Raw genomic sequence first — 12,393 nt, 5'->3', positions numbered from 1 at the left:
CACTTCTTGCCATGAAATTGTCCATCTAGCGCACCATGTGTTGCTGATCAGTGAGTCTGAAACAAACGCAGCCTATATTCCCAAGGCTTTAACAAAAGAAAAGTTAAATGTGAATGCACAGAACAGAGAACATATGATTTCTGAATTATTTGGGGTACAGTAGTCTCACTGAATCAAAATAGCTCATGTCTCAATGAAACAGCAGAAACCACAGAACACAAATTATTTTGGTGGGATTTATGTAATTTTTAATTCTTATTTGACTAATACCTTACATTAAGTGTGACAAGAAAAGACAGGGATGGGGTATGGGAAAAGAGGAAGAGAAAAGTATGTTTTAAGTTTCTTGAACCGATGAGGCATGTGTTCAGTAAAAGCATCATGTCCTTATCACCCCAGAGCTCTCAATGGAGATATGTAGGAGAGACGGGGGAAACTGTTAAGCTTTGGTTGAAGTGACAGCTGGCAGAATAAATCCTGCATAAAACTTGGCACATATGAAGAACTGGGCAATACAGATATGCTACACAGTTGGGCAGACAAAAAGCTGACTCTACAGAATCTATTTCCTAGCTACTGAGTAGGGGCATGAATACCTTTCTCTTTCCAGCAGGGAAAGGAGACCACACCAACTGTGCAGCAATATAGAAACTGTTGGGGAAGACTCTTTTAGAAAAGAGATTTATTTTTTTATACTGCTAGTGGTGTTAGTTGACCAGAAGTCTTTCTTTTACTTTTGGACAGTAGCATCATGTCCTGGTGATAAAATATCCTGTACCTAACACTCTTAAAAGGCATAGGACAGTGAAAACAAGGCCTCTTTAGGACCTAGTCTATGGAAAGGGGAAAATGTGGATTCTAAGGGTGAGGGTATGAAATAGCTAACTCTAAATCACCACAAAATGAACTGACACTGAAGAGACCTTGGCTTTTTCCATTCATAGAAATACTCACCTCTTCTAGCTTATACTTACTAAATCTAAATTCAGCTTAATCACAGCTTGGGATAATTATTACTGTGTTTCTAAAGTTAAGGTGAAAAGCTATCTTTCTAATTAGGTCAATTTTGTTCCCTAAGTAAATGGATTTGAATAAGCTGAAAGCCTAAAATCTAGGAACCCTTTTCAGTATTTTATTTGTTGGGGGGAACTCTTAAAATTCATCACTGCCATTTTTTAAACTACAAAATTAGAAGGATATGAAATGGCCAGGGATAAGTCATTACACTAATCATTGAAATGGTCAGCATGCATCTAATTTTATCCATTGAGCAAGAAGAGCTCAAGGGAGCAAGCTCTTTTGAAAAGAACCTAAATATGTTTAAAAGGGAAGAATACTACACAAGCCTTTTATTTTTCTTGGATGGAAGGAAAGGATTTATGGAATTGAGGGGGAATGGGAGGGAAAGTTAAGCAAACACCTATTGTTTGTGAAACAGTTCTATCAGAGTAGGGAAGGATATGGTTCATTGGTTTGTCTTTGGCAGTGATCTTATGTTTACATATCTAGTGTGAGACTATATACTGGGTAATGGCTGGGTACAGTGAGTGAATATAGGTTTTAATTTCCATTCACAGCAAATGACGATGATCACAGATTTAGCACCTTAGTTTGTACTTCCTCTGTACCTGAATCATCTATCACTGTGAAGCCTGAGCTTTAGGTGAGAAAGCTATATTCTTAGATAACTCCTCTGTTATTTTTCCAGAACAGGAATTTGCTCCAATCAAAGGGGTGTTTCTCTTATTAGAGAATATATTAAACACTAACTATGAGACTGAAGCCTTGAAGACATTTTATAGTTGTGACAGGTGTTTTGGTTCAGGAATAGGCTGTTTAGCAAGTCAAATGTATATTATTCCCTCTTAAGCATTAACTTATTTTAAGCAAGAGAATTATATTTTTTGGCTTGAAATGGTGCTTTCTTCAGTATTTGATTTCTCGGTTTTCTTAGTAGATATTCCTGTCTCCTCTGATATTTCTTCAAAACTCTCCCCTATATGGGTGGTTTTCTTAGAGGCTACTTTAGAAGCCTCTTCCTCCTCCTCTTCCTCCTCCTCCTCTTTCTTAAGTGTCAGCCCAGTGGATGAGACTTTGGAGGTTGTAGAACTGAGGATTCTAGTTGGGAGCAGATAGCCTGGGTTGGGAAGTGGATTCAGGCCTGAAATGCTTAATCCACTGGTGCTGAAACGTGTTTCTTCACCTTCCAGCAGTTTCCTGTAAAGCCAACAGAGAAAGATTTCAGGAAGTCAACCTGCAACTTTTTTTTTAAGAAATTAACCTTCCAGCCCCTATTCATTTTAGAGAGAGTTCATAGGAGTTTGTAATTTCTACATTAACTGGAGGTCAATACATATTGAACTCTGAGGCTCAAAAACTTGGAATTTATGTATTACTCACACATATACATATACATATTTTCAGCATCAGCTGTATTTAAAGCATTGTCAAAAGGAAATCTATCCTATTCACAAACATATTCAAGAAACAAAATTTAGCAACTTTCCTTGGCCACATCACACCATTTTTGGTACTTAGAGTTTATGAAGCTCTAGGGAGAAGTAATTTTGCTAATTAACACCTTAACTGCAATAGAGATAAGGAGGTGAGAAGTTTACAGAGTAGGGAGGAACTGCATCATTCAGCCTGAACTTGAGATCTGTGCTTTTTCAAAATAGGGGGACAATGGGAATGGAACCAGCAATAACAAATAACCAGTGAATGAAATTGTTTCAAACACAATTCAGCCTTTTTCTCAGCCTGGCCTAAACAGCACCATAAATAGCTGCCCCAATACCCCATTACAATAGAGTTTCTCATAACTCTAATAGTTTACATTGTTCTCTTGGAACTTCATCTGAAGTAGTATACATAGTGTAAAGAAAAAAAGAAAAAGAGGCTCGCCTAGATCTGGGGTTGAATGTGAGCTCTGCCGTTTACCAGCACTGTGACTGAACAGTTACACAGTCATTCTTGCTTTGGTTTCCTCAACTCAAAATGGGAACAATATGACCTGCTACCTAGACAATTTCTATGAAGTGTCTCCTATAGTGCCTGGCACATAGTAGTCATCCAAAAAATATTAGCTGCTGCTATTACTTTTCTTCTAAAGTAAATGTTCACTTGAACATCGCCTTGAGTAGGAGTCTGGGGTGGTACCTTACCCATGAGGACTTTCTAGTTGTATAAACCCTATTTTTAATGCAATTTTATTGAGCTATATATATTCAAACACCATATAATCCATCCAAAGTATACAATCAATGGCTCACAGTATCATCACATAGTTGTGCATTCATCTCCACAATCAATTTTAGAACATTTTCATTACTCCCCTCAAAAAAAATATAAAGAAAACCCCAAACATCCCATGTCCCTTAACCACCCCTTATTACTGATCTGTATTATTGGTAAGGTACATTTGTTACTCTTGATGAAAGAAATTTAGAATATTAAGATCGCTATAGGTATACTTTTGCCATATACCATTCTATTTTTACATCCTTGTAATACTGTCTTACATTTGTTCTAGTTCATGAAATAACCTTTTTTTATTTGTACTGTTAGTCACAGTCATCGTCCACTACAAGATTCACTGTTATATATTCCCATGTTTTAACCTCTAGCTTTCCTTTTGGTGACAAACATGACTCTAAATTTCCCCTTTCACCCACATTCACTCACAATTCAGCACTGTTTAATTATACTCACAATAATGTGCTACCATCACCCCTACCCATTTCCAAACATTTAAATATAAATCCTATTTTTAAATGTAGGATCTGATGAGTTTTTATTTCAACCTCTTTCAATTCACATTCTCACTTCAAATCCTTGGCAGAGGGTACACAGAGTACTGCAGGATTGGTAAGGGGAAGTTGGGAAATATTGAAGTAGAGGTACGGAGGGATCAGCTCATGTGGAAGGTTCCAGTGCTGTCTATCTCCATTCTCCCTTACCCATCCCAAACTGGAGAAAATGGAGCCACTTATTTGGGTAGCATTGGCCCAGGTGGCTGGATCAGCTTCAGTGATTATGCCCTTTGAATTACCTGTAAGCTGCTATCTCAATGTCAAGAGCCATTTTGACATTGAGTAAATCTTGGTATTCTCGAAGGTGGCGAGCCATTTCACTCTTGGTGTTCCTCAAATCATTCTCCAGCTGCCCAATGCTGTCCTGAAAAGTGACAAATCCAAAATAGTCAGGCCAAAACAGTTTCATTGAGATTTCCACAAGGTAAGAGTTCTCAGCCCTGACAGCACATTAAAAAAAACCTAAAGAACTTATGCTATGTGCAGGCCTGTTCCCATCCCAGACTGTGATTCATTTGTTCTATAGTGGGGTACCAACATGTGCATTTTTTTTCACAGAGATTTCCAGGAGATTCTGATGCACGGGGAGTGTTGGGAACTTACTTCTAACACAGGGCACATGGGTTTCAACTGAACATTGTAGATTTCTTTCTTTCTTTTTCTTTTTAATTCTTACTTACTTACCATCCCTCCCTTGCTTGTTGTATTGCTACTGAATAACCCAGTTATTGCACGTCTTTTCTGAAACCCAGAGCCTCATTTTAGGGGCTCAGATTCAGGAAATTCCAACTGTGGAAAGCACAAAGAGTACAGAAGGACTCCTCTGCCTTATTTCATGCCTTCATTCATTCTGATCATTTCCTGGAAGGCTGCTACTCAGTCACTGTACTGAAAGCATTTTACATGATGGAGAAGGAAGAAGCAGAAATACTCCACAGAATATTTTTTATCCAAATGGCAGACTGAATTGCAAAAAAAGAAACTAGTTTCATAGTTTTACACCAAATTCTTCCAGATACAAACCCAAGTGTGAAAAAAAAAAAAGCTTTAAATTTGCAATTCTAGAGTAGCCAGAAGGATCTTTTAAAAACAAACAAGATCTAGTTGCTCATTGGCTTAAAACCTTCCAGTGGCTTTGTAATAAAACCTAAACTCATCAGCATAGCTTAAATCTTCTCTTGCTCAATGTGTTCAGTCACCCTGGATTTCTCTTTGGCTCCTTAAATATACTGAGTTCATTGCTGTCCCAGGTCCTTTGGAATGTGTGGTAGTGGATCTTTACATGGCCAACTACTTGTCATATAAGACTCAGCTCAAACATTATCTACTTAGACAGGTCTTCCTTGGTATCTAATTGAAGATACCCTCCCCACCTACAAGCACATTATTTTATCTCAAGCCAGGGCAACTGCTGGCCCATGTAGGGACTTTATGCAAATTAGAAAAGCCCCCACCCCCCCCACCCCCCCCCCCCACACACACTGGAAGGACAAATCACAAAAATAAACCAAACAACAACACTGGCTTGAAAACGGCCACCCTGCTCTTAGGTCTTATCATTATCTGAAATTATCTTGTTCATTTATTAGTTTCTAGTTTATTTTCGGTTGCTTTCCTCTATAATGGGGTTTCTTAACCTCAGCACTATTGATATTTTGGGGTAGATAATTCTTTGAGGTTGGGGGCTATCCTATGCATTGTTGTGGTAACCAAAAATGTCTCCAGGCTTTGCTAAATAGCCCCTTCGGGACAAAATTGCTCCACATTGAGAACTACTGCTCTAGAATGTAGTTAACATGGAAGCAGAGACCCTTTCAGTCTAGTTCACCAATGGAAGCCCTAGGACAATGCACACCATAAATGCTCAACGAATAATTGTTGCCGAATGAATGATACTACACAATCTCTTCTTCTCTTATGACCTGAAAAGGTGTGAGCAAATAACCCACATAATTCAGCTGCAATTTTACAGATGTAAAGCGCAACAGTGACTGAGAATTATGTCTATGAAATAGTGATGCAGATAAACATCTCAGAATTTTCAAGAAAAGTAAGTGCTGTAGGGCTCTTGTAACTCCCTTTGTGTGAGTGATGTTGAAAGGCAGGGCTGATAAATTAGGGGATGCAAACTTCCAAATCAAGAGAATCTGCAGAAAGAATTAAAATTTATGCCACCTACTTGTTCTATAAATATTGACAAGAATACAGCAAAGGAGAGACTGACTGATGGGTACAGAGCATGGAATGATAGGCAACGGGGAAAATACACATCACACTGGACAGTGAAGGAAATATTCCAAAATGTGTTAAGAGATCATGATGACTTAAAAGGATTTTTACCAAGAAATTTTACTTGATGGTTTCTACTCAAGGTTAGACTAACCTACAAACAAATCTGCTAGTAATGGAATAAGGTTAAGAGAATCAATACTCCTGCAGTGACTGAGAAAGGAGTCTAGGGTGAGCGGAGGAAGGAAAAAGAGGGGAAATATTATCATTATGCAAAGCAGGAGGAAAATTGTTATATGAGAAAATGAGGAAGATTTCATTAGGATCTTTGGGTTGAATTTCTTGCCCTGCCAAAAGTATCTAATATATCTCAGTTTCCTATATTTTAGTTTCTTCAAATCTTCCTATCTGCATATGGAAAATGATAGTGCTTATTCTTTTCTAAGATCCTTAAATAAAGATTCTAATTTAGTGCATCTCATGTTATAGGATAGTCCATTATCTGTTATATTAGATAATAGACATTAGAACAGCACTTGGCACACAGGAATTGTTCAATACATGTCAGTAATTTTTATTATGCTTATATCATACCATGTGACTCTACCCTTTTAATGATAGACAGGAGCCCTCCCTATACTCCTAGAGAACTAAGAAAACCCAATGTATTTAAACTTTAATAATGGATAGTTGGAAGTAAATCCCTTAAGGCACCAGACTTAAAAAAAATAATAATTTTACACCAAAACATTTCTAAGTGGTTTGAACCACTCTCAACTAGGACATTAAACATAAAGCAATTTTTCTCAGCAATTAAAGGTTATGACAACGATCAAAGATTTTTTTTATAATTCAGTGATGTCTTTTATATTTTAGGTTAACTGAAGTGTTTTGAGCTATTTATTTCTACCCTAAATGGCCCCAAAGAGCAGTGTTTGAGTTAGTGTTTGCAGCTTGTTGGTTTTCTTTGTCCTGAAAGTTGGACTGATTTTTGCTACTCATGCTCAACAAAGCTTGATTCCAGTGGTCCCCCTTCCCTTTTATCTGGCTGCAAGTTTGAAAACCAAATAAAAAAGAATTTTGGAACCATGTAAGGTAAGAGTAATAGGATGTGGGCATCAGAGGAGCAAACTACTGAAAATGTGATTTAGAGACAGATGATCTATCTCATTGGCAGGTTAATTAGGTCCTTTTTCAAAAATTATTTTTGCTCCGCATCTGTGTTTTCTGAATAAGAGGCTGTTGGGTAGCTGAGTTCTAGATAGATGAGATTTCCTTGAACTTTTATGTTGCACATTTCACATGTCGATTTTATGACTGGAGCAGAGAGAAGGAACTGTGCTGGTGGCTGACCACTGCTCTTCGTGTGGTCTCTTTGTTTGCTCTCTCCTCCCCACATCAGGCTGTGTCTTGCATTGCCCTTCAAAAGCCCTGCCAAAGATGGCCTCCAGCTGGAAATCTGAGCTGAGCGCTGCAGTCTGCTCTCCTCCCCCAGCCATGCAGCTGCTGCTGGCTTAGCCTGAGGGGATGGGAGAGAGGCACTCCCAGCTCCAGCTGGGGTCTCTCCTGGAGCACTAAAACAAGTGTTGAGCATCTTTCCCTGGTCTGGAAGGAGAAAGAGCAGGCTACCTTTTTGTCTGTAGTGGAGAAGGGGAACAACAAACAATGCTGGGGATTTCATCACTTTCGGGGCCCTCGACCACACCAGTGGTAGTGTATCACAGTCTTACTGAATGAGGCCATCCAGAATTACTGCTCCCGCTTACATGGGGAGAGACGATTTTCATAAGTAGTCCACTGTAGTTCGCTGGACGTGCCTTATTCTCACACTTGTCTTCACTTTGCCCCCATCTTTGTTTCCTTTTTAAATTTTGGCATTATATGTATCCCCATTAGCTAGCTGCTTTGCACCAGAAAATATAGTTTAGGCTAGTGCCCTACTTCAAATTGGTCTGAGGACCAACAGGATGCAGCACTTTTATTGAAAATGCATATTCCTGGGACCCACCTGTGAACTACTGAATCCCAATCAGTAGTGGGCCTGAGACTCTTTTTTTAACGTCCCGAAGTGTTCTTGATGTACCACTAGTTTAAATTTATTTCTGTAAAGGGGCTATAAAGGTGGCCCAGGTGGCAGTGATTCAGTTATAGCAGAAAGGAGTAGGGGAAAAAAAAACAGATGTAAGAGCTAAAAGAAAAAAAAAAAAAAAAAGCTGTGTTCTTGATTATATTTCAGAAACGGATCTATTGGGCTATTGATTTATATGCAGCCACTGCCAACCCCATTCTCCAAGAGGCCAGGCCTCTCCTGCCATTTAATTAGGCTGCACTCCAATCTCATATTGGAGAGAAGAGGGCAGACGTGGCTTGTCTCCCTAGAGAGAATTAACCAACGGTGATCTTGATGGCTCAGCAAGGTCTTTCAAGGAAAGCTTCACCAGGGCTCCGAGTACCCTCCAAGAATGTCCTTAGACATCTTCGGCAGAGCTAGGACTCTAAACACAGTGAAGTAGCTATGCAGGAGCCAGAATCACCCTACATCAGAAACAAAAAAGCCTTTAAATAAAAAGGTGGCTGCATTTGGCTTTTGAAGACAACTCTAACTCTTCATAATCTCTTCTCTTGCCTGCCATTACTATGCCACCCTGAATCAAAAGTGTATGGGGTGGTGAGATGGTGGCTGGGCATGTAACGATGAGCAATGGTGGCTCAGTGGCAGAATTCTCGCCTGTCATGCCGGAGACCCGGTTCAATTCCCTGTGCTTGCCCATGCAAAAAAAAAAAAAAAAAAGTGTACTTAAGCTTTCTCTCCTCAAATAGGCTGTCAGTTCTCTGGGGCAGGGAAAATGTGATTTTAATGGGGCCTTCCTCTGCCTCTTGGTGCCAAGCTTGCTGAGGAAAATGGGCCTACAGCTCCTGTCTGAAGCACAAAAAAGAGAACAGCCTCCCATTACCGCAGTGAAGGGGGGTGGGGGTGGGGGGGAGGTGGGGCGGGGGTGGTGAGAGGGCTGGAAAACAATGGCTGAATCTCATTCTGAAGATGGAGGTTTTTCACCTTGATCAACACCGCTGAGATTGTTAGAAAAGTCAGAGGACAGCCCTGTGGCTTCAGGATCCGCGGGTGAGGCTGTGAGCCCCACCTAAAGGTCTCAAAGGGTAGAAACTAGCTGTCTATTGTCTACCCACCTCTTCCACTCCCACCAGCAGGTCCAGTGAAGCTCTGTAGACTAGGGCTGATGGGGGCAGCACTGCAGAGCTGCAGATACCGCAGTTTCTGTTGTTTTTGTTACCAGCAGGCCACGTCTGGATGACCCTACTATTGTCTATCACTGAAAACCTTTCAAAGCAAACCAAAAAACCAGACAACACAGTCACTGCCTCTAAGAATGTAGGAGCTATTAACAAGCAAACAGAAGGCATGGCAAAGCCCAATTCAGATGGCAGATATGGATAAGTTACCTTTTTGTAGAAATACTGGCCTAGCTCATGCTTGAGGGCTTCCAGAAGAAAATGTGAAGCTATAATTAACCAAATTTGGCTAATTCAAACCATTCAGGAGCTAGACCACAGAGTGAAAAGTTGAGTTACAGGCTTTGAAGCAGACTAGTAATACCTGAAGTAATACTGTAATTCCAAACTAACCAAAATAATGGGTACAAGTGGGCTTTCTTCTTTTATCAAAGGGAATCATGTATAGTGAACAGCACATATCTCCACCGTGATAACAATTCTTTAACTCCTGATCTAAAAAGTACTCTTGATATTCTAGTCCTTTCTTTGTTCTATTTTATTAATGTATCCAAATCTGATTAATTTCATCAAACGTAAATTTCAATCCTGGGTAGACTGGATTATTGCAAGTTTCTGAATTACTGGCATTGCATCCAGTGGAGCTCTAATTATACTCTTGAACCACACTATTTAAATTCCTTCTACAGTTTTAATTCACCCTGTCTTCTGTGTCTGTGCCCTTTGTGCTCAAAACTTAAATGTCCTACAATAAAACTGAAGATGCAGTGTTCTTTGTTGGAAGAGAAATGGAGGAAAGAGCCAATCAATCCCTTCACAGGAGCTTAGAGGACAGGAAAAGATAGAAAAAATAAGTAGCCTGTAACAAAGATAGACCCCATGGCTGTGATTCATTACATACACTTAGGATGGAAAAATATTAAGGAAATGAGCATTTTCAATTGCGACCTCACAGCTGCTGAGCTGATTAAGTGGTTTTTGTTAAGTGCTAAGCCATCCATGAAAGCGAAAATTGATGCTGTCCATAAGGTGACCCTTGATTTCAGGTAGCCAAGATGGATGTATTGGGATAGCAGAAGGGGGGGAAATCAAAGCAGTTAATTGCCTAGAGAGTTATAACTGGGACACGAGATGGAAAAGAGAGACATCATTTCTGAGATGAGAACTGCATGCAGACGGTTCAACTCGAAATCAGCACCGTAGACAGCGCCCCAACCGGTCTCGTTTTGCTAATGGGTGTGACATTTACAAAGAAATGTCATTAGTCGATCGACAAGAGAACCTTGAATGCGTGTTGGGGGAGGGGAGGTTGATCAGGGCGGTTGTTATTAGCCCAACCACCCATCTTGTCGCCTTCCAATTTCTACCTACTCCTTTGAGGGCAAAAGTCAAGAAAATGGGGATGGAATCCTTCCCAGTTCGGTGCATCCTTCTTCCCTCAACGCTGGGGCAGACCATACCAATTCCAGGGCCCCACAGAACGCCTTTCAAAACCAACCAAACAAGTCCCACAGCCCAAACACCACCGCCGATCCCAGGGAGGCTATAACTGCCTCGATTGTGCTCACTCACACTTCGCGTACTTCGCCTGCCTGACAAGGAGACATGAGTTACATTTTCGGATTCCGAAGACAGGGTCTTTGTTAGAAGAGCTTCTACACGAACGAAAGTGAGGGGCAAAGTAAGAGGGCTTCCAGACTCCCCCACCCTAAATTAACAAGAGACTCAAGGACTTTATATTTGCCGATGTCTCCACTCGGGGCTCTTCTTTTTCCGTCCTCTACCCTCCCCTCCGTCCCTATGGCCCTAATTGTGCAGAGAGAGAAACGCCAGTAGGCGCGCGAGAGGATAGGGCCCTTTCCCTGGGCAGCTGTCCAGCCCTCACCTGGTAGCCGGCCACCTCAGCGCTATGCCGCTCCTCCAGCTCCAGGATCTGCCTCTCCAAGGACTCGTTGGCTCCACGCAGCCCCTCGATTTCAATCGTGCGTGCCTGCAGCTGGCGCCGGTACTCGTGGATCTCCTCGCGGCTGGCCCGGATGGCCTCAGTGCTACGCGCCGCCTGCTCATTCAGGTTGGCGAACTTGGACTTGTACCATTCCTCGGCCGACTGCAGGTTCTTGGCGGCCAGGGACTCATACTGCGCGCGGATCTCTCTCAGTGCCGAAGTCAGGTCTGGCTTAGCCACAGCCACGTCCACCTCAGCCGCGGCCTGCGACGACGCCTGCAGAGTAGCCAGCAGCTCAGCCACCTCCTCGTCATGCACCTGGCGCACGAAGGCCAGTTCGTCCAGCAGCGACTCCACCTTCTTCTCCAGGTCCAGGCGGGCCAGCGTGGCGCCGTCCACGTCGCGCTGCTGCGCCTTCAAGGCGCGCTCGGCACCTTCACGCCCGCGGCTCTCCTCCTCGCAGCGCGCCCGCAGCCGCTGAATCTCCTCGGCCAGCCCGTCGCGCTCCAGCAGGGCCTGCGCGCGCCCCGAGCTCGCCTCCTCCAGCTGCGCACGCAGGTCGCGCAGCTCACGCTGGAAGAGCTCTCCCACCCGCGAAGGCTCGGCGTGGCGCTGCCGCAACGCGGCCAGCTCGGCCTCGAGCGCTCGGTTCTGCGTCTCCAGCTGGTGCACCTTCTCAATGAACACCGCGAAGCGGTCATTGAGGCCCTGAAGCTGCTCCTTCTCGTTGGTGCGAATGATCTTGTACTCGTTAGTACGCGCCGCCGCCTGACTCAGATCAAGCCCGTCGGACGCCGGCGGCCGGCGGTAGGCCAGACCCAGGCCGAGCGACGAGGCCGAGGAGCAGGCGGCCGACGAGGCCACATTGCAGCGGGACAGCGATTGCGAGCGGAAGCTGCCCGCGCCGCCCACCCCGGAGAGGCGCGCGGACATGCGAGAGCTGTCCCCGAACACCTTGCGGTAGGAGGAGGCGGCGCACAGGTAGTGTTCCGAGCCGAAGCTCATGGTGCGGAGACCCGGGCCGGGGGCGCAGCTGCGGATAGAGCTCGCGGCAAGCGGTGAGGCGCTCCAGGCAGGGCGAGGCGGGACGGTGCGCGCGGGGTTTTAAGGCGCGGGGCTGGGGCGAATGCGCTGGGGGCGGAGCTCCTGCTCTGGGTC

General features: G+C 43.3%; 1 protein-coding gene across 1 annotated transcript; it reads right to left on the bottom strand.

The window, feature by feature from the left end:
• Positions 1-289: 289 nt before the first annotated feature.
• Positions 290-12,240, bottom strand: INA (internexin neuronal intermediate filament protein alpha). The gene is made up of 3 exons (XM_077124413.1): positions 11,176-12,240; positions 4,052-4,176; positions 290-2,217 (listed from the first exon to the last, which is right to left on the bottom strand). The coding sequence occupies exons 1-3, from the start codon at positions 12,238-12,240 to the stop codon at positions 1,896-1,898; spliced, it is 1,512 nt and encodes a 503-aa protein (XP_076980528.1). The 3' UTR covers positions 290-1,895.
• Between the last annotated feature and the right edge of the window lie 153 nt (positions 12,241-12,393).

The sequence above is a fragment of the Tamandua tetradactyla genome, chromosome 13 (assembly GCF_023851605.1).
Source record: "Tamandua tetradactyla isolate mTamTet1 chromosome 13, mTamTet1.pri, whole genome shotgun sequence".
NCBI lineage: Eukaryota > Metazoa > Chordata > Mammalia > Pilosa > Myrmecophagidae > Tamandua > Tamandua tetradactyla.
The sequence above is the reverse complement of the archived record's forward strand: the minus strand, read 5'-3'. Positions and strand labels throughout refer to the sequence as shown.

Bases quoted from the DNA above. Each gene is read 5' to 3' on its own strand.
- INA (XM_077124413.1), bottom strand. From the start codon at position 12,240: ATGAGCTTCGGCTCGGAACACTACCTGTGCGCCGCCTCCTCCTACCGC. The intron at 4,177-11,175 runs GTGAGGGCTGGA...GTCACTTTTCAG, and splicing joins CTGAGGTGGCCGGCTACCAG to GACAGCATTGGGCAGCTGGA. The intron at 2,218-4,051 runs GTAATTCAAAGG...TTGGCTTTACAG, and splicing joins ATTGAGATAGCAGCTTACAG to GAAACTGCTGGAAGGTGAAG.